The 27,127-nt window shown below is 37.9% G+C and overlaps 3 protein-coding genes across 6 annotated transcripts in view; 2 read left to right on the top strand and 1 right to left on the bottom strand.

Annotated features, from left to right (window-relative positions):
• Positions 1–115: 115 nt before the first annotated feature.
• LOC310718889 (zinc finger protein ZXDC) lies at positions 116–7,720 on the top strand. Its single transcript, XM_083528009.1, has 9 exons — positions 116–2,295; positions 2,530–2,682; positions 2,796–2,874; positions 3,516–3,646; positions 4,376–4,546; positions 4,784–5,616; positions 5,960–6,220; positions 6,308–6,409; positions 6,718–7,720. The coding sequence occupies exons 1-9, from the start codon at positions 255–257 to the stop codon at positions 6,802–6,804; spliced, it is 3,858 nt and encodes a 1,285-aa protein (XP_083384135.1). The 5' UTR covers positions 116–254; the 3' UTR covers positions 6,805–7,720.
• On the bottom strand, positions 6,930–16,065 carry cfap100 (cilia and flagella associated protein 100). 4 transcript variants are annotated; one of them, XM_083528143.1, is made up of 15 exons: positions 15,904–16,065; positions 14,835–14,882; positions 14,384–14,487; positions 12,424–12,616; positions 12,218–12,285; positions 11,956–12,119; positions 11,455–11,535; positions 11,126–11,331; positions 10,473–10,581; positions 10,345–10,378; positions 9,071–9,225; positions 8,833–8,965; positions 8,318–8,520; positions 8,124–8,217; positions 6,930–8,015 (listed from the first exon to the last, which is right to left on the bottom strand). In XM_083528143.1, the coding sequence occupies exons 2-15, from the start codon at positions 14,860–14,862 to the stop codon at positions 7,902–7,904; spliced, it is 1,686 nt and encodes a 561-aa protein (XP_083384269.1). In that variant the 5' UTR covers positions 14,863–14,882; positions 15,904–16,065; the 3' UTR covers positions 6,930–7,901. The 4 variants fall into 4 exon arrangements, with proteins under 4 accessions (XP_083384269.1, XP_083384271.1, XP_083384270.1 ...); XM_083528145.1 differs by having other exon boundaries at positions 14,384–14,484; positions 15,904–16,035; XM_083528144.1 differs by having other exon boundaries at positions 14,835–14,863; positions 15,904–16,035.
• Positions 16,066–22,528: 6,463 nt separating this feature from the next.
• The window catches only part of LOC310719030 (Krueppel-like factor 15), a 5,501-nt gene continuing 902 nt past the window's right edge, over positions 22,529–27,127 (top strand). Inside the window, exons 1-2 of the mRNA XM_083528255.1 lie at positions 22,529–22,718; positions 24,010–25,505. Of these exons, the coding sequence (XP_083384381.1) occupies positions 24,181–25,505 (1,325 nt within the window). The 5' untranslated portion in view covers positions 22,529–22,718; positions 24,010–24,180. The remainder of the gene's footprint in view (positions 22,719–24,009; positions 25,506–27,127) is intronic.

Genomic DNA, 27,127 nt, shown 5'->3' with positions numbered 1-27,127 from the left:
TACACGCCCACATTTCCATACATGGATTTTTGTTGGGTAGAGACACCCTGTCCAGCGCGCAAAATAATTAGTTATCCTGCACCGCCATCTAGCGTTCGCTACCAACACGACGACCCTTATAATGGGCTGAGAAATTGTTTTTTGACGTGTGTATTTTAGGTGACCAGGGAATAAAGGTAATGAGTGTAATAAATGGGTCAGTGGTATAATCGGGGCTGTATTTCCACTCAACTTCCACTTGCAGCAATCGCAAAATGAATATTTTAGTCCGTCACACACACACACACACACACACACACACACACACACACACACACACACACACACACACACAGCCCATTTCCGGACTCGGGTTGAGGCTCTGGCTCGCCATAAAGCGCGTAGTGGCTCAGCGCGGGATCGTGTTGGGCGGGCCTTTAACGCGCCGCTGCTACAGGGATACCAAGATGGAAATCCAGGGGCTTTCTAAAGCCCAAAACACTCACTACCAACATGGCGTCCCGCCTGGGACTGATATTTCGCCTTCGGGAACGACAACGAGGACTGTTTCAAGACAAACTCCACACAAAAACGAGAACAGCTTCGGATCGAAAGGCGACAACAACAACAACCGGCCTTCATCCGCTCCGCTTCGCCTGTTGGCACAAAATGGCAGCTGTGCTCGACAAAGTGTACAACAGAAACGGAGAGAAAGTATCAGTACGCTGTCAGAGGATGTTCATGCTGCTCATATGGAGCTCTGTAACCTGAAGGTGTTGAAGGAGAAAGAATACGGTGATTTAGAGCTGCCGCCGGACTTCGTGAAGGCCGAGCTGAAGTACGGAGAGGAGAATGAGGACGGTGTGCTGCAAATGGCGCTGCCGCTTTTTGAAGGGGAGGAGGAAGGATTCACTGCGCACTGCGAACCACGACCACAACTCCCAGATCCAGGTGTGATGAGGGACATGTGTTTACCTGCAAGCGACGGCACTACGAGCTCTTCCGAAGCCAAAAACCCAAAGGAATTTTACGTTGTATTCAATAAAGTACAAGAAGATGGTGTGTATAAAGAATCCGGAAAGAAGACTGCAGCCTCCTCCAAACCCACCTACAGACCATCAGAGGTGCATCATACCCCGACCTTCTCAGAATCACAGCACAGCAATTTTACAATCAAAGCTAAAACATCTTCCACGTGCAGTGTTGAATGTTTGACAACCAGTTCTAAGCTGGTAAATGAACGCGGTCCTGCCACAGGAGGAAGGCAGGAGGGTGAGAAGCGCATTATGGAGGGTGGAAAGAGGTCTGATGAGAAAGTGTCTGCAGTGATGGCTGGTACTGATTTAGTGTCATTAGAGCATGCTTCAGGACATTTAACGGAATGTGAAACTAAAATCGACTCCCCTGAAACGCCTGCGCTTAGTAACAGCTCAGCTTTCATGCAGGACTACGTGAACTTGTCAGGCAGCGGTAACGGAGACCCTGCCAGCGACGGGCCGTCAGAGACTTTCTCCGGGACCATCATGATCAACAACCAGAGCATCATCGTTACTATCGAGAACGGGGTTTTAACTCTGGCAGCCCCACCGGAAGGCTACACCTACAAGGAGGATGCCGTGGTAAGTTTAAAAGAGCATTTGGGGGTGAAAGAGCACGAAGACATCGTCCTCCTGAACTATGAGGGTGGTACTAAATCTCTGGGGAAGATGGCCGAGGACGAGGGCGATGCTGTGAGCGAATCCGAAGAACTGACGCTGACCGACGACTGCTCATTATCAGAGCTAGGCGCTCTGGACAACTCGGTCAAACGAGAAGAAGGCATTGTGTGCGACTCTGATTCCACAGCTCACTCCTCAAGAGGTCCTACTGAAGATGACCTGCAGCCCACGAGCATCGTCTGTTCAACCGGCTTGGCGAAGAAAGGCATTGCGGTGTCGTACCGCTGCCCACAGCCTGGCTGCGCATGCACTTTTGACAGCCGGCAGAAGCTCAAGATGCACTTGGTGTTTCACGCTGAAGACCAGCGGCCTTTCAAATGCACAGTGGAGGGTTGTGGTTGGTCCTTCACCACTTCTTACAAGCTGAAGCGGCACCTGCAGTCCCACGACAAGCTGCGACCCTACGAGTGCAAGTATGAAAACTGCGGCCGCCGCTTCACCACCATTTATAATCTGAAGGCACATGCACGAGCACACGAGCAGGAGGACGCGTTTGCATGCGAACTGTGTGGAGAAAGGTTCCGCAGCGCTACACGTCTCGCCAACCATCAGAGGACACACTTCGAGCCTGAACGACCCCACAAGTGCGAGTTTCCAGGTGAGAAAGGACTGTGCCACCTTTAACATCTTGCCCCTTTTTATTACCAAGCTTTATACCTGCTCTCTTTGCCCTGTTCTTAGTGCAAGCCAACATGGTGTCACAGTGTGTCCAGTTAATCATTATTGTCTATATGTATATTTGTCACATAATTACATTTAAACTTATTGAACTTGATCTTTAATTCTTAACTAAAATGCTAAAAAATAATGCATCGTGTTCTCTACCCCTCAGGATGTGAGAAGGCCTTCATCACCTTCAGTGCCCTGTTCTCTCACAACAGGACCCACTTCAGAGAGACAAGCCAGTTCACCTGTACATACCCAGGCTGTGACAAGTGCTATGACAAGGCCTGCCGCCTTAAAATCCATCTTCGTAGTCACACAGGTACACACTCATTGTAGACTCAAAGGTATACGCTGTGCATAGTTATACAAGAAACAAATGAATGCCGTTGACCCCCAGGTTGAGTTGTTTTTTTTATTTTTACTGTTTAACAGGTGAGAGGCCTTTTGTCTGTGACTCAGAATCTTGTGGCTGGACTTTCACTAGCATGTCAAAGCTGCTGCGTCACAAAAGGTAAGAGTTTAACTTAAAAAAAAAAAAAAAAAAAAAAAAAAAAAAAAAAAAAAAAAACGCTATGCTAATTAATGTGGTTTAGGACCGTGGTCCCCAACCTTTTTTGTGGCACAGACCAGTTTAATGTCGTACAATATTTTCGCGGACCGGTTTAATGACGGGTTTTCAATGTCAATATTTTCATGGACCGGCCTTTCAGGTGTGGCGGATAAATGCAACAAAATAAAACTATACGACCAGGATAAAAACGGGTATTTTCGAAATATAATATTAAACGTGAATCCACTGTGTTTGGTTTTTTTTTTGTTAGCTTGGGGGTTTGAATTTAGCGGTAATGTAATATGTGTTAGCGGTCGGAGCAGCCCCTTTAAGAAGGTAGCGGATGTAGGTAAGTCATGTGACCGAGGCATCTTCACATGCATCAAGAGTGAGCCATAGACAGATGTGGCGGAGAAAATCCGGTAATTTTCCAAAATAAAACATTGTTCAGAATCAGATAATAAATAAAACGGAAATAACGTAAGTTATGTATTCTTTGTGTGCGGCCTGGTACCAATTGACCCGGGGGTTGGGGACCACTGGTTTAGGATATTTGTTTCATGTATTATATACATTTTATTATTTTTGTTTTCACTTTTCAGGAAGCATGATGATGATCGGCGGTTCACCTGTCCAGAAGAAGGTTGTGGAAAGTCCTTTACTCGTGCAGAGCACTTGAAAGGCCACAGTATCACCCACCTGGGCACTAAGCCCTTTGAATGCCCAGTTGAAGGTTGGTGTCTTGCACATAATTGTGAGTGAAATTGCATACATGATCATATCTTTTTTTTAAAACAAACAGTGGGGTATTGCATGATTGCTTTCAAGTACCTGTCTCTCATATATTATTAATGAGGGGTTTTCAAATATAACTTCTGCAGGCTGCCTTCTCCAAATTTGTATTAGCTCTGAAGGTTCATGGAGGATTATAAAATAGATCAAATGGATTTTAGCTTTTTATTTATTTATTTTTTTTTAACAGTAAAACGTCTTACTGTTTGTCTAAAGCAAGGGACACACCATGCCGACAATTGGCCATCGGGCCTTTTTTTTTTTTGGGGGGGGGGGGGGGGGGTGATTGGGTAGATTTAAGTGTCGGTCGGCTTTAGTTTTTTTGGTGTGTTCTGCACTGTTGGCTCTAGCTGGATGGTGTAAGTTGTTTTTTGAAAGGCTGATTCTGCATGTAGAAACAGCGGTGGAGCTCGGAGCACATGAGAAAAAAACAGAACTGACCAAAGCAAAGGACGTAGTGAAGAGAGAACACGCTGACACTTGTGGTCCTTCTTGCCACTTGTCTTTGCAACTTTAAAGACATGATTTGAAAAAAACTAGCTCTTCTGATTTCCCTGTGTGGATGCTGAATGCAGATACCTTAACAAACATATTCATTTTGAGACCTTAAGCAAATGTTAATAAATCGTGTTTGTTCATTAACTTGTGTGTAATGTAATCCTGTGTGTAGGATGTAACGCTAAGTTCTCAGCGAGGAGTAGCCTATACATCCACTCTAAGAAACATCGTCAGGATGGAGTGTCTCTGAGAAGCAGATGTCCTGTTGCAGGATGCACGAAGCACTTCTCGTCTCGCAGTAGCCTCAAGAGTCATATGCTTAAACACCACAACCTCAGCCCAGGTATGTGCACACACATCCATGCTTTCTTACAGTATAGTTGTATTTACAATTTCACATGGATTATATTGTAATGAAATTATATATTTTGAAGGTTAATAAATTAATTCAGAATCGTCTTGTACAACATGTACTCATAGGACATATTCAAATTCAGAAGTGGTTATATTTTCAGCTAATTATTGACAAGTTGCTATTACACGTTAAAATCAATAATGTTTTTGTTTTAACCTATTCCAGATGTGTTGAGTCAATTAGAAAACACAGCCACCCTGACGCCCAGCTGTGAGCTAACTAGTGCTGCTCAGAGTGCCACAACTGCTGGCACTGTTGGAACAGAGCTTAGCAGCCTGGATCTCTCGTCACTTTTCTCTAACGTTCCCTCCGGAGCATCCACTGTACCTACAGGGCCCACCTCACAGTCAGGCCCCGCTTCCTTCACCATGGACATGGCTCTTGCAAGCAGTGGGATTCTTACTATAGATCCAGCTTCAGTAGGCTCAGCTTTGGGAGGAGCCAAACCTGTGGACCCTCTGATCTTGGCTGCAGGTGGGGATATGGGGGTGCATGTCCTGGATGCAGGGGGAGGGGGTGGAGTCTTACAGCAAAATACACTGCAATTGGACGATGTACAGACAGTAAACCCTGAGGCACTCGGAACGTTAACGGCCTTGGCTATTCAGAGCACCTCAGTCGCAGAGCAGCTTCAAGCCCTGAGCTCCTCTAGCGTGTTAACTGCAGAGTCACCTTCCTCTTCCCTGACTCCATCCCTAGCTCCTTCCCTTTCTTCATCTCTAACGTCGCCACTGTCATCGTCTCTTGCCCCATCTCTCACCTCCTCTCTCGTTCCGTCTCTTGCTTCTACTACAGTACCAGAGCTGCTGTCTTCCCAGGTAAAGACTGATTTGGGGGCCAGTGAAGCAGCTGTGGGGCCATTACTAAGTGGAGTAGAGGTCCTGAGTCAGCCAGAGAACAGCAAAGCTCTTAGTCAGTTTGTTTTCCCAAGCCACAGCAGATCCTACAGCGGGCAGAAAGAGACTGAGATGCCTTCAGTTGCACCTTGTGCTTTTAGTGTAAGTATAGCGGAAAGAGGGTGCAGATTTGTGTCGCCTGGTTTACACTTCTGCATCTGGAAACACTTGAGTCCACAAGGCTGACAATTAAGCAAAAATACTTAAATTCTTTTAATTGCATATATGATTCAGTACAGGAGTATAAACCAGCATTCTTATCACCAGTGTATAATTCTATGAAAATCTTAAATTTTATGTGGCTGCTACTTTTTACTCAGTAAGAGCTAAACTCTAAATATGTAATGCTTGAGGTATACATTTTGTTAATACCAATATGAACTTTAAACATGGAAGCTATAATGGTGCGTTTTATAAAAATTTATTTTTATTGCACTTCCTGAAGGAGAGCACTGGTTCCGCCCGCACAGACTACAGGGCCATCCAACTGGTGAAACGGAAGAAGCAGAAAGGCCCTGCTCCGAGTTTGTCACCTGCAGGTGCAACTCATCGGAAGTCTAAAGGGGTGAAGGGTTCCAGTGCTGCCGGGACATTGTCTTCAGGCAGTGCTCCATTTGTAGAAGGAACTGCATCGACAACCAGTGCAGGTCTCACTATCCGAGACCCGGTCACTGGAGTACAGTATGTACAGATTCAGATACTTCAGGTGAGTCAAGCTGAGAGCATTTTGATTAGTATGACTTTGCTATTTGAATCACAGTGTGCTATTATAGTTTGCGTATGTGTTTTTCAGGATGAACCGGCTACGGATGGAGATTTGGCTTTCCAGCTCAGTTCGCAGACCTCCACATCTCATTCCCAGCTAACAGTTGACCTGCCTGTCAATATATTGCAGGTTCAGCCTCCTAACTCAGTGATTTCTCCAGTTAAATTAAATAATTAGGATTAGAGATGTACATTGGGACTGGGATGCGGTATAATTAACATTTGGAGAGGACCTTAAAACAATTTGTAAAAGAAAAAGCTATATTTTGGGTAATTAACTGACTGGTTAATATAGTTTTGTGATATATTTGCTAAATATTCCTTCCTTTATGATATATTTATGTAGTAAACAATGGCTAGTTTAATTTCATCATTTTGCATTATACAGTTCCAACAGATAAATACTGAAATCACTGAAATGTGTGTTTTTTCCATCAGGAGCCTTCTGCCATGACCGAGGATGATAACAGATCTGATAACTCTCAGTTCACTGGCAGTACCATTAACCTACAGGACCTGGAATAATGAACTCGTCTAAGAGACAGCAAAAGATCCTAGTAGACATACAGACAGTTGTATTTTCCTCTTTATTCCTACCTTCACAAAAGGAATCAGGTTTCAATGTCTGCCATCAGGGTATTTGTCTATTGTTTTTTTTTTTTTTTTTTGTAGGTTTTTAATATACATTCTAATTCCACAATTCCAAGATATATATTTGTATTTGACCAGGAATAAAGTTATTTCATGTGCTTCATGTTTTAGTTAAGTTTCCTTTGTAGAGAACATGAACTTTTATTGGTAAAAGATTACTTACAAGCCATTAGACTTTAATATATACCATTTCAAATTCAAGATATACACTTTGAATTGGGGAACATAATCTTCTATGACAGCTGCTTGATAAATCTGATATATTACGAATAGATATGTTCAAGCAGGATTATGTAAATTAATGCGTGAATGTGAAACAGCACAATAGGTTATCATTGATTGTAAGATTTATTATTATAGTAACATATCCATCAAAATAACTCTTTGTCGTGAGCATTGTCTTGAGTTTCTATTCAAGTCCTGAGGAGCACAGCTTTTATTGTCATGAAAAGCTTTTTTTGTTCCAGTGGCTTTTGTTGCTTATTTTTGTATGGTTTTGTATAAAACATGAAAATGTCTTTTTATGTGTGTATGGAAAGTATTACACAAGAATAAAAATGGCTCTCCTCTTTTTTTTTTTTCTTTCCTACAACTTGACTATATTTAAGATATTCTGTGAGGGGGGAGTCAGAATCATGAGTCATTTGTAAATATTGTGTATGTATAAACTCGTAATTCAATTACTGTTTTTTATAAGAAGACTTTTGATACATAATACACATGCACTTATGTCTAGGCTATCTTTCTGTTAAGATCCTTGAATAATAAAGTGTTTGCTGTTGCTGATTTATATTGTATTACTATTACTATTATTATTACTATTCATCAATAATTAATATATAATGGGCAATGCACTTCTGTATCTTTTCACAGAAACTAAAGATTTTGCATGGTTTGGGTTTCTGGGAAGGCACCAGGTTATAGTGATCTGCCCTGAATTGGAGAAAGGCATGCTGTTAGGAGTGAATGTTTTAAGTGAAGAAGTACAGATATTCCTCCTTCTCCTTGTCTGCAATATCGTTGTGCTCTTTGTTCTTGACTTTATGAACAGAAGGCTGGGAGCGAGGCATCAGCTTCCTACCAGACTGGAGACAGTGTGCAGGAAGGGTTAATGTTAGAAAGGTGTTTATTGTGTATTGATAGTGTTAACTAGGCTCCTTGTTAAAGTTTTTTATACGTTAACGTTATCTTACCGTTCGCTTGATCTCAGCTTGAGCTCTCTCGATGGCTTTCTTTATTCTCTCTTCCTGGTGCTGCTTCTGCAGAGTAAGCTTCTCATCACGCAACCTACAAGAACAAATAAATACTGGAATGTTGACCCTATGCAGGTGCTTATCTTAGTACAGCTGTTATGAAAGTGAAGAATTACAATAGTTATTAGTTAGACCTAAGTCTCCTCTCTTTTTCCTTGGCTCGCTCAGCCATTGCAAGACGGTCAGCAGGAATTCTCTCCACTCTCTCCAGCAGATCACCCAGTCTGCTCTCTATAGCTTTTAGCATCTGCAACGTGCTCAGGTTGGCTTCACTGTTTCCAATGCAGATCTGGTAGACCTCCTCTACTTTCTGGCCCAGAGCATTCAGAGTGTTCTCCTGAACAGGAAAAACGGCACAATATATGATTTGATAGAAGGGAGATGTAAAGGTGCAGGGAATCTGTTCATCATGTAAACTTTTTGCACAACTAACTATTGAGAAAACATACATTGTATAATGCAAACACTAAGTGTATTAATTCAAATCAAAGTGAAAGAAAAGCAAAGAAAGTACAGAAATAAAAATACACAGATATAGACAGTGATTTCTCTAAATTAATGTAAATTCATTAGGTATTTTTAACCTTAGATTTTAACATTTTTAGAATATTCAGAATAAATATTGAATATTAAAAATAATTTTTCTTACTTCCTCTGCTTTGGTCTTTCCAAAGTCAAAGAACCTGGTACTGAGCTTCAGTTCTGCAGTTCTCTCTTTTTCTCTTTTAAGAGTCTGTTTAATGGCATCAATCTGCTGCCTTAGATGGTTGGCTTCTTGCTCGCTGTACGCATATGATCATTTACACAGAAATAGGCGGTTTAGCAGGATCCTAATAAGGTTTCTAACACTACTTTAGTAGTCACTATGAACCATACAGCATTCTCACATGTTCTTGCGAGTCTGTTCCATGATCTGTCTGAACTTCTCCAGGTTCTCCTCAGTCTCTTGGGAGTTTTGTATCAACGTGAGGTTCTGTTCTTCTAGTTCACTGAGCAGGTCCAGCAGCTGTTGAGGGTCTGTAAAGTACAGCTCTGGCTCCTCCTACAGGGAATGCAGTGAAAACCATCAGCCAGTAGGTAGGCAGCTCAGGATAAAAAAAAAAAAAGATGGACATGCCAGGTTTATTTTTTTTATATGAATTATTCTCACATTGATCAGATTTTAGAATTGTAGACCTTTAAAGGTTAGAGATTTATTAAACATTGATTACATTTGTTTAAACCATTAGACCACAGCACTTGTTTGTTTATTTTTGTTTTTTTGTGGGTTTATTAATTCTGTGGAACTACCGAATAAACAGTAGCAGTTGCTGTAATGTCTACGGTTATGTGATTTAGTTAATATGTATTGGTTTGAATCCTTTGCCAGTCTCATGAGTAAAGCATTTTTTTCAAAACCATTTTTCAGACACAAACTAAATTTTTCATCTTATTAACTTAAAGAACGAGGGAATAGAATGTTATAGGTGCTATAATGTAAGTGACAGGAAGTAACATGTTGGAAAGACATTCCACAAAAATAAGTAAACAGAATATGTGATGTAAAAACTTTCTTTTCGGCTTCTCCGGTTAGGGGTCGCCACAGCGGATCCTCCGCACGTTTGATTTGGCACATGTTTTACGCTGGATGCCCTTCCTAACGCAACCCTCCCCAATTTATCCGGGCTTGGGACCGGCACTAAGAGTGGCTGGGGATGGTTCCCTGACCGGGAATCGAACCCGGGTCGCAGCGGTGGGAGCGCTGCATCTTAACCACTAGACCACCAGGGGACCTAGAATATGTGATGTAACATTCGTTAATAAACTGTAATCATCTGTAAGTTGCTTTGGTGTAGAAGGAATAAACACACATCGACATACAAATAATATAAGTATCAAATGTAACAGCAGTATGTGCTTGGCGATGGGAGTGTAAAAGCTTTGCTGAATGTAGAGCCATGAAGCAAATCATTGATTATTTTCCTTCAACATGTTTTTATAGCTTTTAAAAACAGTAATGTGTTATTAAGTAAGTCTAGCATGCGACTTATAGCCATGTTGTTATATTAAATACAAATGTACAGGTTGTGAAATATTAATTCAAATAAAGTGTTACAGAAACAGTTCCCAAGTTTGTAATAAAAATGAATCGGCATATTGATTGAATATAATTCACACTGACCTCATATTCTGAGCTGTCACTTCCAGATGCGGAGCTACCACAACCAAACAACATAGTCATTTGTTAAACTCATGTTCGTACATCACAAGGAACATATGTGCAAATGTGCATGTGTGTACTGTACAAACTTTTTTCCGTTCTGAGGACTTGACTTCAAACTGTGTCTGGAAGGAACCCGGGCCTCACGAAGAGGAGGCAGCTCTCGTGAAACAGGGCTGCTTTTCTCTCTACCTGCATCTATGGATCAGAAAGATAGATGTAGGGTTGTTCAAATTACAGCAATTTTTTTGTGTGGTTATACTACAGTAAATATCTTAAAGTGAAATAATTTACACAAATGTGCCCAAAAATATATGATAAAACAATTCTTTAAAATAAAACAAATAATAAAGGTTTGTAATAGGTAATAAATTTGGCATTTGTGATTCTGATATCATTGTATGGCACATATAACAGGATTGAACTATGCTATATAAAATATAATTATGCAAACAAGTGATCTTTTATTACATTTCTGTACTGAAACACGGACATATTTGGTGTTAATCCCAATACTAGCTGCCCTGTTTCACCTCCTTCTTAATACCTTCTGTCATAAAATGCATATTTAAATGTCATTTTTAATTGTCAGTATAGTTTTGTTTTTACATGTTTTGTCATAGTAGTGATTAATAATGATTCCCAAGTTTCAAAAGTATCATCATCACAAGATTTTGATATATTGTGAGGCATTTTGCAGGTTATCCTCAAAAAGAAAAAATATTCCATGATGAACACTTACATCTATCAGATTGACGGGTCTTTATTCCTCTGTCTCTCTCTTTGCTCTTTTCCTCATGCTCTCCCTGGTTGGTGACCATGATGGGTTTGTTGCAGCTTTTCTTCTTCACTCTCTGCTTTTTCTGCCACTCTGGGGGAGAAAGCTTAAACAGAAAATCCCTGTAGAGTTTGTACTCCTGCAGTGTGTCCTCAAACTTAGAAATGTTGCTGAGAGAAAGATGGAAGAAGAGGTGTGAATAAAAACTGGGGGATCACCTAGAATGTAATTGAATACAGAATGAAAGCTGTCTAGCACACAGTTTTAATCCAGAATGTTACTTGTATAAATACCTTTTAATAGCCACCATCTTAGACGTGACCCTTTTGATCTCAGCTACTTTCTCCAGCTTTGCTTTGCTCTCCTGCTCTGCACTATATGAGATGAAATAGTTCAGAATACTCATACATGAATATCATATTCACTTGTTAGTGATCTCTTGAGTAAAATGCAAATACAACCACCAAAGCGATACTCTGTCGGCTTAACTATTGTCTTATTACATACATTTTAGAGTATGCATGTTACTAATTAAGAGATCTGCCCCGAAAAGATGCTATTAAATCCAATTATTAAAAAAAAAAAAAACCTTTGGAAGGCTTTCTAAGAATTTATTCACACATTCCATATTGCTATCGGTTGCTTTATTATTTTGTTAGTCATCAGTCATCATTTGTTTTTACGCTGTTTATGTTCTTTCTATTTGAAATGGCTGGATTGTATGGCACAGCACATTGGCAGACACTTAACATCAATTGTTTTGTTAATTGTATAGTTGTGTGCTTGTGCATTACATTCTGATGGCCTCCACTGAGCTCTTGTCGTTTTCTTTTAGAAATGTGTCAAACAATACAGCATCATCCTCCAAGAACTTTTCAGCTTTAGCCAACTTATTCTCTTCATGACTTGCCTGCTCCTCTAGTTTTGCAATCTCTTCTCTCTTTACTGTCAGAGCATACTTGAAAAGGGACAAAGACAGAAATCTAAGGAAACATGCTGAACAGAATGAAAAGAGAACAGAATTTGTAAGAGGTTGGGAGTGAACACAAATTATACCTCAAGGTAGAACATCTCTCGTTTCTTGTTAATAAACTTCTGTATTCCTTCTTTTTCAATATTACGATCTATGATGGAAATATAATACAGAATATCTTTGTGTGAACATAAGTAAATAATGTGGTAGTCTAGTTCAGGAAAGTGTTTCCTAAATTATATTACACAATGCATGTATGGTGTGTTTATGCTAATATAGTACATTTCACCTCTGATCATCGCCATGGATGCCGGGATGTTCCGGGAAAGCTGGATGTCAGTACGGGAATGGTTTGTGGTGCCCTCTTCATTTTCCTCAAGGTCATCTCTTAAATTTTTTCTCATCTCTAGCTGTCTGGCTTTCATTCTGCCTAAGTATGTCTTCTTCTCATGGACAGGCAGACTCAGATTTCTCTGATATTCCTGCACACAATAATCACTTACTACTGTATATATGATGCAAGGTTACGTTTTAACACTCTAAGATACAAATAATCAATAAAAAGATATAATAAGTATATATGTGTTTTGTTTTTTAGTTTGGGATTCTGTTTGATATGGATGTTGTCTCTTGTAGGTTGTCTCTTGTAGGTCTAAAGAACTTCTAAAGAATTTGATTTTATAGAGAATTACTTGCTCTTTGTATACTGGGAATAATTTGTATTTGGGTTAAGCCAAGGAGTATAAATACCAAAAGAAATTAATTTTACTTATTACTGTATTATTGCTGAAGTATTGAAAAGCTGCAAGTGCAAGCCATATAAGTACTGCTTTGTTGAACATGTTATAATAGCATTATACAGTATAATTTTTGCAGACAGAATTAAACAACAACCCTTAGACTTTCGTTAATATGTTACTTATGCTTGAGTTTTGATTAATCTAAATTGAATGTCTTCTCTGCTGAAAAAACAACAACCAAAAAACTAATGAAATGGTTATAATAGGAATTTTACTTGTTTTGTAATGGTCCCTGTAAATCTTAACTGGTAATTTTTTTTGCCTTCTATTATAGGTAGCATGTTATGCTTAGAAGTAAACATTCAGAAACAACACATTTGTCAACTTGTACAATACATTATTGTATCTAATAGACACAAATAATGACCATTCAGACATTATTAAGCATCCAAATTCTGATAAATGTATACAAATATTTTTTCTGTGTTTTTGATAATGATTCTTTTGTATAATATATACAAACACACTACACAATGAAAACCATTTGGTAATGGTTTCAATGGTTAACAGCTAATGGTTTAATAATGGTATTCGCAGTGGAATCCAATTTATTATTTTCTATGCAGGGTTAATATTCTGTAGTATTCTTCCCATCCCATATCCTTCAGTCACTTGCATTCAAAATACACACATAATAAGGGAAAATGTTTGCATAAAAATCTTTTAATAAAATGAATGTGCTAAATTTAAAAAAAGATTTGCACCTTGTCTGGCAATGATTGTCATGCATGATGTAATTTATAAAAGAATGTGGTCTAAAGGAGAATTGATATAAATTGCCAATATTTAGAGTGAGACAGTAATGTGTTGTTGTGGAAAGTACTGCAAGCAGTTTAGAATACAAAGAGTGAAAATGCTATGCCAGTTTTATAGTCTTGTGTTACTCATTTTCATTTTATTTCATTTACTGCCTCCTTGTCATGTACTATGCCATTAGTGAACTGCTAATAATATTTTGTGGTTTTCTTTTTATGCATGGTTAAATAAGCAGTTTAAATAAGGACCACTAAGCAGCAGCATATTAGAGCATCTCCAGGAGTGCTTCTATGCAGCCTTCTTTCAGATAGTCATATTAATGAAATAGGCAGTGACAAGATATACAGTATAACTATCAGGTTCTTATAGCTATGACGTAATTTGTAAGATGTAAAGTATTTTCAAGCCGTTTGACTGACATATATGCTGAGGTCCAAAAGACATTAATATATTAAATCTGAACTAAACCATAAACATATTATATTATATAACATATTATATTATACCTACTATGTTATTCTGATTAATTCTTAAATATAACGTGTTTTAGCATATGTATATGTGGTATTTAAGCATTAAATTAACACCAAATCAACTGGATATGACTAGTTATTGTCTAAAATAAACAAAAACTAAATTCAACACTTTAAATCAACACTAGCTATTTTCAGTGTTTTCTGTTGGGTCACCTACTATTTTTTGCTGAGCTTTCTGTGTCATTTTAAAGTGGAAGATGACGTTATCTTCCGGCATATTAAAAGGGTTCTGTGCTGGTCTTTTCCCATCATGACCATCTTCTACAAATAAAAAAAATGTCATTAATATATATCAAACACAATAAACACTTTTTATTTTTATGTTAATCAAATATTTTGGAAAAAAAAAAGATCTATCACCCATGTTAGGTACAGGCCATGTTTCACTTGAATCTTAAAATGTAATCAAACAACTTACCAATTGTTTGACCAGTGTATATGTTTAGACCCAATATGCCTATTAACAAAATACAGCAAGCTACAAAATGGCTACCAAATGACTTTAGTATAAACTATTATTTGGGATAAATTAACACCCTTCCAAATAAATATAACAGGTGTTTCTTAGTATACAACAATATACTGTAGGCCTCAGTGATCAAACTTACCCTTTACTGAAGGTACTGCTGAAAGCATTCTGCAAGAGACAGATGTAGCTAAAATCAAATATATATATATATATATATATATATATATATATATATATATATATATATATATATATATATATATATATATATATATACTCACTGATTAATTGAACATACCCTTTGTTCACAAATATAAGATACATCATATGGAGTTAAATTGACACATGCTTAAAGTGGAACGACATACTAACTTTCAACAGCAAAAACATCCAAGACATTATGATATTTAATTTTATTTCTTTATTTTTTAGCAATTGAATACATTAATTCATTCTGAACTAAATATTGCAATTCTTCAGGAAACTTTGAGAAGTTATATATATATATATATATATATATATATATATATATATATATATATATATATATATATATATATATATATATATTTACTGCGGACACTTTATTACTAAATGATCAAAAAGTCAATCTAAAAAAAAGGAATGACAAAGCAATAGTCTTCTTGTGAAAGAATTTCCTGCAGAAGTGTGTGCATGCACTATACACAGCGCTGTTGAATGCTTTCATATGCTTGGTCAGAAGATGTTTAATTCTGTATGGCAGCAGCTCAGAAAATAATTCCAGTTGCACTGCCAATCACCAGTTGATTGTAAGGTACAGTACTATAATTTTGGAAGTAATATAACTATCTTTTAATTAAAAAGCAGACAGGCACATGCATGGTAAACATTCCATGAAAACTGGTTAAAACATGTTACTAGTGGTTAATAAACATTCTGTAAGCAAAATAAAAAAGACATTGGAAATAGTATGAGACAAAGCTGTGGGTTTATAAGACAACTGCTTCAGCACAGTGGGGCTTCTTCAGTTCCTTTGTCTTAAATGAATCAGCAGACATGAGAGTAACACAACAATTTGATAACATGGTAAGTAGTGAGGAAAACACAGAGGTTAAAAGGTTGATATACAGTTGGAGAGTATTGCTAGATGCCTACATGTAACTCTGAGCCCTCAGGATGAGTGAACAATAATAATGTGAGGACAGTTCTACAAAGAACACACTTACCTTGGTTTGTGTTTCTGTAATGATGTTAGACCAAAACACCATAAATGCGCTTTTTTTTTAATGTATGTATAGATTAATTCCTAAAACTCTTTACTCTAAATTTTTGAAACTCTTAATTCTTCTGAATCGACTGTTTCCGCGTTTGTGTTTCGTTACCAAAGCAACCGAATAGTGTACGTTTTGTCTAGGACCAGCAGATGGCACTGTGTCCCAACACACACACACACACACACACACACACACACACACACACACACACACACACACACACACACACACACACACACACACACACACACACACACACACACAGCCATTCATTCAGTATTCACGGTGTAAAGGCTGAATTTCTCTTTTTTTGTGCAACATTAAGGCAGTAACAGACTTGGATCATTTCATCTATGTTTTTATTTCCATATTCAGGTATTGTGTTGTATTTTAATGACATACCTTTATTAATATCTGTAGGCATATGTGGGTGTGTGCACAAACATCATTATTGTCATAGATTACAATACCTATAACAAGTGAGGTTCTGCAGTCATATTACTATAAAGTATTTACCACTGGCCAGAAACTGGGCTCCAAAATTGGCAAAGTATTACGCTTTTAATAGTCTTAAGAACAAATCATTGGTCAGAAAATAAGCAAGAGCTTAACACATAACACAAGATTGTAGCTCTATTACTGCTCTATCAATCTTGGTTCCATTTATAAGCTTGTTATCAAACCCTTGATGGTGATAGGTGGGGCAGATAACAAGATAGTGACTAATCTTTTACAAAAAGAAAAAAGAAAACATCCCATAGATATTACTGATACCCAGACGTGTTAATTCTTTGGGTGTTTATTTTGCATCGAACATTTTAATCATTATCATGATTATCTTTTGGTGTACAATAATATTATACAAGTGAATTACCCTGTTTTAAGCTTTTTCCCCAGGCATTTCCCTGCAGTCAAATAAACGAGCAAATGGTGTTGCAGGCGCTATCAGGAGTCCATTTGTTTATTTCTTGATAATTTTCTTACCAATGCTGTGTTGTTAAGAACATTTTAATATAATTTTGCCATTTTGGACATGGTCTATTTTTGCCCAGGAGTATACATGCAAGAAAACCTGTCGCTTATTAAAAATCAATATGCACCACCTTATACCTGCCTGTCTCTTTGTCATGTTTGATTAGATACCCTTGGAGTGTGGATTTGATTCCTTTTTTTTTTTTTTTTAAATAGTGGCTCACCTCAATGTTTACTGCAATATATAGATTGTTGCATATGCTTTTTGGGTATGACCTCAAGCACATATACAAACATGCACAAATACAAGATGGTTTATGAGTCCTCTCCTCCCATGCAATGAGGACTGAGTGAGGATTGCTCCACTAACCATATACTGATTTAAGCAATACTGATTTAGAAAGCAGCCATTTAAAGGCACACAGTGCAAGGCCAGGGTTGACTGATGACTAAAGGCCATTGAGGACTGGGGACTGACTTTTTCCCCCAGTTGTTTTTTACGGTCTAATTTATGTTTTTAGTTATAGAGTATAAAAACATCATGAAGATATATGAGTGACAAAACATCATGTAAGTATAAAATGCTTTATGAGTAAAACAAAACTTGTAGATATCCCAAAGCTTGACTGTACTGTATCTGTACTGTATCATTGCCAGTGGATTTCCCTATTCCCAGATCCCCACTAAAAATGTAACTTTTCAGATGCTATCTTTCGTGCAAATGTTTCACACATTGCCAAGTTCCAGTGTATTTCTGTTGCAGAAATTACATGCAAACTGGAGTCTTGTAGGTGGTTTACTGTTATAGTCTCCTGTATATATATATATATATATATATATATATATATATATATATATATATATATATATATATATATATATATAATAATCTAAGCAGGGAATGTGCATGATAGACATGTGCAGAAATAATGGTCATCGTAGGCAGCATTTTTATGTATTTTGGCTAGTACTCTAATGTTCAACAAAGCAACCCACAAGAGGCTTATGTTAATTAAGGTGTTTATCTCGGGCATTGTGTGGGCCGAATGACTTTGTTTACTTTACATGACTGCATAAATTAGTTTGCATTTTTCAGAACTGATCAGTATATGTGTTGATATTTCTCTTATGTAAATACTGTATACTTAATAATGCAGATGAACCAAATGCTTCTAACAATGTGCCAGGTGCAGAGGTGTGAACTAACAAAGTACATTTTCAAACCAGACTTGTTACTTTAGTTTTGATATATTTGCTGATATAATCAATATTTCTTCTTCTCATTGCATGCCATTTTCAGCACATCAACCTATTTCCTGTCATTGCACGGCTTTTTCAATCTATCACTGGTGCATCATTTCCTGGCTCTTACACACCACAGATGTAGACTAGTTTATAAAGCAAACAATCAGCAAGGCAGAAGGCAACAAAAAGTGGGATATCGTGGATCAGACAGAGGGAGTCAGCGATGTAAACATGACTGAGAACAGAGACATTCCTGATCACCTGATAATCATCATCTTTTCTCTGCTTGTGTTCTATATGGTGGATGTTCAGCCTGGATACATTCATTAGGTTACAATATTTTTATATTCGTTTTGCACCAACCCCAGCCACTCTTAGTGCCGGTCCCAAGCCCGGATAAATGGGGAGGGTTGCGTTAGAAAGGGCATCCAGCGTACAACATGTGCCAAATCAAGCATGCGGATGATCCGCTGTGGCGACCCCTAATGGGAGAAGCCGAAAGAAAGTTTTTTTTGTAGTAATATAAAATTTTGGCTTATTAGGGATGTAAAAATTCAAACGCAAATTAATTTTAACAGCACTTATTTTTTATCAACGTGTGATTAATGCAGCATGCATCTCTGTTTGACCATTTTTATTAAAATTATAAATCAATAAATATAAAAATAAGATGAAATTAAAACCTTCAGTGCAACATAAGTTTATTCATGACATCCTTTCTTTATTTAGATATAAAATAAATAAATAAACTCCACCGAAAAAAAATTTTGTAATCACTAAACATTTGTTTTACTGATGCACCAAGTAACAAATCAGCACCAAAATCCCCTATGATGCGCACATTTGGCAATTAACCCTCTGGGGTCAACAAACGCGCCAACGCGTTTTGTGCAATTTTTTTCTTTATAATGCCAAAACGAAAGTACTCTTTTTCATCGTACAGATAGAAGCAATACATTATTCGAATCTGTAAAGGGTCTACTTGTATTTGTATACACTCATAATAACAACAAAATGCTGTACTTTTGTAAAATAAAGAAAACAGGCAGGGGGCGCCCTTTGCAGTCTCTGTCATCTATTTTTACAAACATAAATAAAACAATCTGAATATACTGAATACGTACTTCACATACATAATAAATATATGAAGAGAAAGCTCGAAATGTCTCCTTAAAAATACATTTTATATTCTTTGATTATGTAATCCGTATGGAAGTTAGAAGGGGTACACTTTCTCCGGTATCACCTCGTTGACCGTCCATGTGGAAACACTGCAAAAGTTCTGTTTGGTGTCTTGATGATTTACGTAATTTTAAACACCATAATTACATTTACAATAATATTTTGCCTTCATGGTCTATGCTGAGTATGGTTTCACTAATAATAATCATACATTTGCATAAAGCATCCACATTTCTCCATGCACATGTTGATTATAGTATTAAAAACATATTCATTTATGGTACATTTAGATCAGAATAAAAATGTGTGAATAATTTGTGATTAAATATTTTAATCGATTGGCAGCCCTAATATTAATATGATGTGAGGCCCAGTTTCCAGCCTGACAGTAGTAAAGGCTACTTTTTACTTAAATACATGTCAGAGCCCATTTTTATTTACTTTAACTTGAGTAAAAAATGTAGTCAGTCATTTAACTTTATAATACCCGAGTATTTTAAAACATTAGTATCTGTACTTCTACTTAAGTGGAGGATGGGTGTACTTTTGCCACCTCTGGTCAGGTGTTTTTAGTCATTCAACTCCAGCCACTTGACAAGCACAGTGACATGCTTTAAAATGATCATACATCATTACACTTAAATAAACAGGCTAGATGCATACATACATGCTTAGAAAGAGTATAAATCTTTTCTAAATGAGCACTGGCTATGAAAGGTAAACTTTTTGTTTAGTTTAAGAATTGTGAAATGGAAGTCATTGAATTGCTCTTTTTGTATTTGTGTAGCCTTGTAAAACAGCTTAACACATGCCTACATTGATTTTAAAGTGCCTTTGCCACTCTTTCCATGTTGAAACAGTTAAGCATTTCTACTCTCTGTGCCAGTCGCTATCATTGCTTCACTATGGTTAAAAGCATTATACAGTGGGTTTCTGTTTGAGTGTCTATGTGTAACCAGGGCAAAAGGCAACATTTTAATCCTGGAGTTAGACAGTCTATGATTGCAGTGTTCAAGTAAGGGGCTTTTAGCATCTTTCTACTGTAATCCCTCCATCGCAGAGTCCCACATTCCAACACAACACAGAGTAAAGCAGCATAACCTGTGGATTAGAAGGTTACAGTAGGTCACGAGTAAACTGTATTAATTGCTCATAATACAACTCATATAGATACATATATGTATCAGTAGTGTGTGATCAGCTAACAATTGACATTTTAATTAATACGGAAATTCCCTCTCATTTTAAACAAGCAAATATTGCATCCGGACAGCACAGAGTACAACAACTCTGGTCTTCCCTCCCTAATGTTCTTGTCACAGTAGTGTGTATTTTTGTGTGATGTGGAGGAAGAAAAGGGGCTAAATTTAAACCACCTCCTAAATAATTATGTGGATATTCTTAAATAACATCTTTCCCAAAAATAACTTTGAGATGGGATGTCTTTACATTACTAGGAATTAAAATTTTTTTTTTTTGCATGTGCATTGTTTTAGCCTTAGTGAGAAGGTTGACCTGTGTTTATCCCCCCAAGCATTGGTCTGGTCTCTGGGCAGCACGGTATGTGCCATATTATTATTGTAATTTATCAAATATATCTAAGTCATCATTTGGGAAATTGTACAAAGTCCTTATCTATTATATGTGAAGCATTTTATTTTACAACTAAATTTAGTGTACATAAAGATTAGTTTTAATAGTAGCAGTCTTTACTGTTACGTTACACATAAGGTCTTTAAAGTGGTGCACAGTGTGATCAGATGACACATGCAATGTTGCAATGTGTGAGACAAGCTAGTGACCCTGTGTTGACAGTTGAGACAGGTGGAGGTCAAAGACGTCATATACCTCTAAGCAACCATGTGGAGGTTTTGCCGTTCTGGACCAATAATATTTTTGTGAAATGAAATGTAATTGACATAGAGTGAAAGAAATGGGTAATTGTTACTAGTTTCAAAATTAAAAATTAACTGATTCTCTGGAATATACAGTAAATATGTTAATCCTAAACATTCTCAAAGTATTAACCAAAGAAATTTCAATATAAGTAAGACAGATAGTTGTTGACATCCACAACAAATACATAAGCATTTAGATGTATGATTAAGCCATACTCATCAGAGTGTGCATAGCATGCTGCTTGAGTGTAGAAAGATGTCCCTCTGGTGCTCTTCAGTTTGAGGATCCAATTTGTTGAATATTGTTGAAGGCACTCAGGAGAATAATAAATTAAACAAAAACTTTAAAATGTAATGGCAAACTATGACGGAATAGGCTGGGGATATTAAACACTTTTAAAATGTGTTACCCTCCTGAGTTCCTCAAATTTCTTCAACAAAACCACATATTTTGTTTTGTTCAAAAGTTTGGAACAGTTGACATTTTGCCAGTGATTGGATCCAATTGCAATAGAGAGGCAGAGGGTGAGGGAGGCAAAAAATAGAGAAAATTCAGATCTGTACTGTTTATTTGATTCCGTAGATGAACTCTTAGATTCTCTGACCACAAGACACGTGTATTTACAGTTCTTATGACAATTGGCATTAAGTGCAGATGCCTCTTTATGTTCTCAGGGAAGCTGTTTTTCCTCCAAACAGCTGGATGTTAAGGCGCATCAAATTGTAACAATGAGAGAAAACAGAAACACATTAGTTAATATAAAATATTCTGCTTGGAGGAGGGGTCCAAGTTCTTGTGCAACTAATCCATTAATTTTAGACATTACAAAAATAGTTTATAAAATATTAGTTGTGGAGGTACCTTTGTGATTATTTTGAGCTCTACCGAAAAAACGCTTTTCTGCTCATTTCTATTTTTCATAAAGCTTGCTCATTTGTTCTTTTTCCATGAAAGCTGGCAATAATATTTGTGCTCATGTTACTGTAACTGTTTGCTTCAGCTGTTTTGCATTGTGGCTTTTGCACAGCCACCTTTTTAAACCGGTGCCAGTAGCATTTCCTTCGGCGTCGTTAAGATAAAGACGGGAAGGAAAACCTGGAAATTGAATCTTCCGCTGCTCCGGCGTCCACGCGCTGACATCCAAAACACAAGCAGCACTCGTGCGGTGACGCCTGGCCCCCGAGCCCCGCCCCGAGTCTGCGTCAACCAATCGGATCGCGCGTACTGGACGAGCCCTCGCGCCCTGCCTCTCATTTTCGGCCCTGTAAGCGCGCTGTTCAGTCACGTGTCCCAGACATAGTACAACTACAGAGCCGAGTATCTGGCCAGTAGTGTGTAGCAACACCGCGCTCGAGGGGCTTCCAAGGGCAAGTTCAGCCATACTTATACACAGTGCAAAAAAAAAAAAAAAAAAGGTGAAAAAAACTGAGGAATTGTTGCCTTTATAAACGACTGCCGGAAATAAACGGGTAAGAGGCTCTACCCAAGATTCACTTTTTTGCTTCTTTAGATTATATATGTGATTTCTGCTCTCGTATGCTACAGCACGCGCGTGCTGCCTCGGACGAAAACATGTTTACGTTGAAGAGCTTGAGGTGGAGTATCGTCTCGTAAATACTGTTCACACTTCTGTGTTCGGATTTTCGAATCCTATTAAGCGCAGTATTGTTGAGTGGATCCCATTTTAAACCATCGTACGCTTGAAATCAATAATATATAAAACTTGCAATCATGAAAACTGTCACTCATGTGCATGGTATCGAATGTGTATTACATGCAACATTTAAATGCAAGCGTTTTAATATGCATGAATGCATGCATGTCCGGTGCATTTAGATTAAAATCAGTGTAAAGTGCACGCTGATAAAAATGAAAAGGTTGCATTAGCTGTTGATTAGCCTGCGTAACCTGCTACTTCTTGCGTTGGGCGCTGGTTAAAGCTAATGTGTTGCATGTAAGGTGATGCAGCCCAAGCGGGTGACTGGAGCTCTATTAAAAGTGCTGCGTGCTCGCTGTTCAACGTGTTGACAGTTTGTGAGTGGCGCACAGAGGTTACTGTCGGTCACACAGCCAGGCAGAGGAAAACACACAATGGTGGCCGAGAAGAGGAATTCACTTTCAGTCAGATTGATAATTATAGCCTCTTCTTATTTGTCCCAACTTCAAATATTGAATTAAGAAATTGCTAAATGTCTTTAGATACTACCACTAGTGATAGAACACACCACTTCAAACGCTTTATCGCTTTCTTACAATTCACAAATAATTAATTGTCCAACGTTCTATTTCAGCCACCCATGTATATTTTCCGCCATTTGTTTTGCCTTAAGAGGTTTGTTGCTATGCAAAAAAAGTATTAATATTGTTATTTAGCAGATAAATTTATTTTATGTCAACCCTGTTAGCAAGCGGGTAGTTTGAGACGTCTAATAATTCTCATAATACTATAACTAAATATATAAACATATATGTATGTAAATATATAGTACATTTCGAACAGAAAACTCCACAACGCATTAATGAATCAGCTTTGCATTTGCCCGCCATCTAGCGGCAGAAACGATAAATAAGTGGCAATATTTGTTTACATGTCACATTTCCAAATGCCTGAGTAGCAAGGATGTAAGATTATGGGATTGAAATTTGGATAGTTTTATTGATTGTTTCTACATAATCCAAACCTGGAATCAAAAGCTTTTGCATAAAAAAATAATGATGTGTTTATATTGACATCTGATCCTCTTTCCTCTCTTGGTGTAGGTGCAGCCTGGAGCTTTTGTTGTGAATCACGATATTTCTTTCTTGCTGTGAGAAAAAACAGCATTCTCACTTTACATGGACTCACATCCCTTTAGCCTGAGGAAGAGGAATTTAATCTTCACCCAAGGGGAAGCTGTTTGTAAATTTTATATCAAAGGGAAATTATAGGGAATGGTGGATCATTTTTTGTCAACTGAAGAGAACTTCCTTTCTTATAGTGACATAGACTCTGCCCCCCCTGTGGTGTACCACCTATCGGATATGGTTTTAAACTTGGGGAGCTATAAGGTGATGTCCTCACCTTTCTCAGAAGATGACCTCAGTGATGCATCAAGTCTGCGTTCCTGCTCCTCCCCAGATTCCCAAGTCCTCAGCTCAAGCTATGGAAGTACATCAAGCAATGAGAGCCAGGATGGCATCCTCAACTTCCTGTTATCCCATACTTCCCTTGGTGGTGGAGGTGGCAATAATGCAGAGGTTAACACTGTAACCTCAACTCCTCTAGGATCCATCCTTTGGAACTCGCAAAGGGACAGCATGAAAGAAGAGAAGTTTGACTTACCAATATGGTCCCCATCAAACATAGAGGAGGCACCTGCTGAACCTTTTCAGCCCACCCTGGAGGAAATTGAAGAGTTCTTAGAAGAAAACATGAATGGTTTGGTTTCCCTTAAGCATGAAGTGAACTCACACCTTGGACTGGAACTAGAGCTGGATTTAGGATTGGGGACAGGAGTGGTGGTCACGGAAGAGACCTCATCTAGGGTGCCAGAGACAAGCACCATTGGATCTCAACAACATTCAAATCAAACTTTGCCAATACCTAAGCTTCCACCAAATTTTAAAGTTAATCAAGAGACCAAAAGCACAGATAGTATTCCAAGTAAGCAAAACCAGAGCATGGAGGAAGATGATGCAATAAAAAAGGAGACCCAGAGCTCACATGTCTCCACTGAGAACAGCACTACAGCCAGTGACAGCAATAGTAACAATGGGATGCCTGTTATTCTTCAAATCCAACCAATTCAGATCAAACAGGAGAATCAGAGCCCAACTGGGGCTGCAACTTCTCCCTCAACAACTCAGCCCCCTACCCCAAGCACAGACATAAAAATTGCCCAACTTCTGGTGAACATCCAGGGACAGACCTTTGCACTTGTCCCTCAGTTTGTACCCTCTGCCCCCAATTCATCTTCATCATCTACCAGGCTCAATGCCACATCTAAATTTGTGCGTATAGCACCAGTGCCCATTGCAGCAAAACCTGTCGGTAGTGGAGGGGATGGTCTTGGATTGAGTGGGTTCCAAGGTGGTCTTCTAGTCGGAGGAGCACAGAAGTTTCAGAAGAGTCCAGTGGCAGATCTCATCAAAATGCACAAGTGCAACTTTCCAGGCTGTGCCAAGATGTACACCAAGAGTAGCCATCTTAAAGCTCACCTGAGGAGGCATACTGGAGAAAAGCCATTTGCCTGTAATTGGCCTGGCTGTGTATGGAAGTGAGTTTGTGTTTACGTTCATAGTGTGTTCAAGTGGGAAACAGAAATAGTTTTTTCTTTAAATTTTTTTGCCAATTCTGTGTATAGTTATTGTTGGTTTTATCTTTTGCACACAGATAGTGTGAATAGTGATTTGTGTGAAGTAGGAAAGAGAACTATGATATGACACTGACAGGTCCTTCCCTATAGAGCAGGACATGCAGCATGTGGTTCCAAGTCATGTGTTTTTAAATCTTGCCAAGAATGAACTGGTATGCCTTGTGTGTAATAGATCTATTGTCCTTGTTGTTGTTCTTGTGTTTAGGGTCAGGGTGTGTTGTTGAAACAGTAATATAGTCAAGATAAAGAGGGTTACACCCAATCCCAAGCAATAGGGCTACAATAGTGAAACTGGTTAGTCGGCCATATAACAAAATATAAACAAAAAATCATAATTAGCAAACACATTTAAAAAAGAAAAAATATCTTTACTAAACAAGAGTTATTAAGCTACTGACAAATTTATCCTTTTTGAGATGATATTTGGATTGGATTAAGATTATTGCAATGATAATTTAGCAAGGAACGTAAGAAATTAATATCACTGCAAGAATCCTGAAACGGATATAGCAGAATCTAATACAGATTTTTTTTTTTATGCTTTGTAAGTATCATAAGATAATTAGAATTTTACATTTGCTAAATACTGCTCAGTATACATAAATCTTTAAAAAATTGAATAAAATCCCATCCCTACTACTGAGCATTGTAGTCAGAGGATGTATGAGGGATGAAGTCGAACCTGTATTAGGAAATACTACAGACTTCTGTAGTACATAATGTATACATCTGGCTAATCTCTGAATAGTAACCATTTCTCATTGCTGATTCCAGTGCCATGAAATGGCTTGGAGTAATCTGAAACAGGCCATAACTTAACAAAAAATAAATAAAATTCATGAACTGAAATATTTTTGGATAGAGGAACTAGGCTTATGCCAGTATGAAGGTTTCACTACTGGTTAAAAATGAAAGTTCAAAATTTAGATACTATTTTGAAGAGTTAATATTTAAACAGTTTATTTGATAGAAATAAAGATCTCTAGAAGGTATTAATTGTTGTTTAATATGGTTCTTAATTTATGACTTAGAGACACAGACAAGCTCAGACACAGTTTGGGGAGTGTGGCAGAAACTGTCCCAAGGCTCTTCCTCTTTTACTACAAGTAGAAAGTAAGCGTTTAAGAGTGCTGGAATTTGACTGCTGGAACAATAGAAACTGCAGCATTACCTCTCTCTCTCTCTCTCTCTCTCTCTCTCTCTCTCTCTCTCTCTCTCTCTCTCTCTCTCTCTCCTCTCTCTCTCTCTCTCTCTCTCTCTCTCTCTCTCTCTCTCTCTCTCTCTCTCTCTCTCTTTCTTTCTTTCTTTCTTTCTTTCTTTCTTACTCATGCTACAGTAGCACCTTGGCTACAAGCCAGGTCAGACAAGAACAACCATTCTCAACACTCAAACATAATTTCAACATACATCCACACACAAGCCAGGCCTGTTTGCATTTTAATCTGTATCACATCACTTACTCTCAATATTTTATGAAATTGCATAATTAGATCTGATAAACTAACAAGCTTTACAGCTGTTAG

The sequence above is a fragment of the Silurus aristotelis genome (assembly GCF_946808225.1).
Source record: "Silurus aristotelis genome assembly, chromosome: 2".
Taxonomy (NCBI): domain Eukaryota; kingdom Metazoa; phylum Chordata; class Actinopteri; order Siluriformes; family Siluridae; genus Silurus; species Silurus aristotelis.
This window is presented reverse-complemented; position numbering and strand designations above follow the sequence as displayed.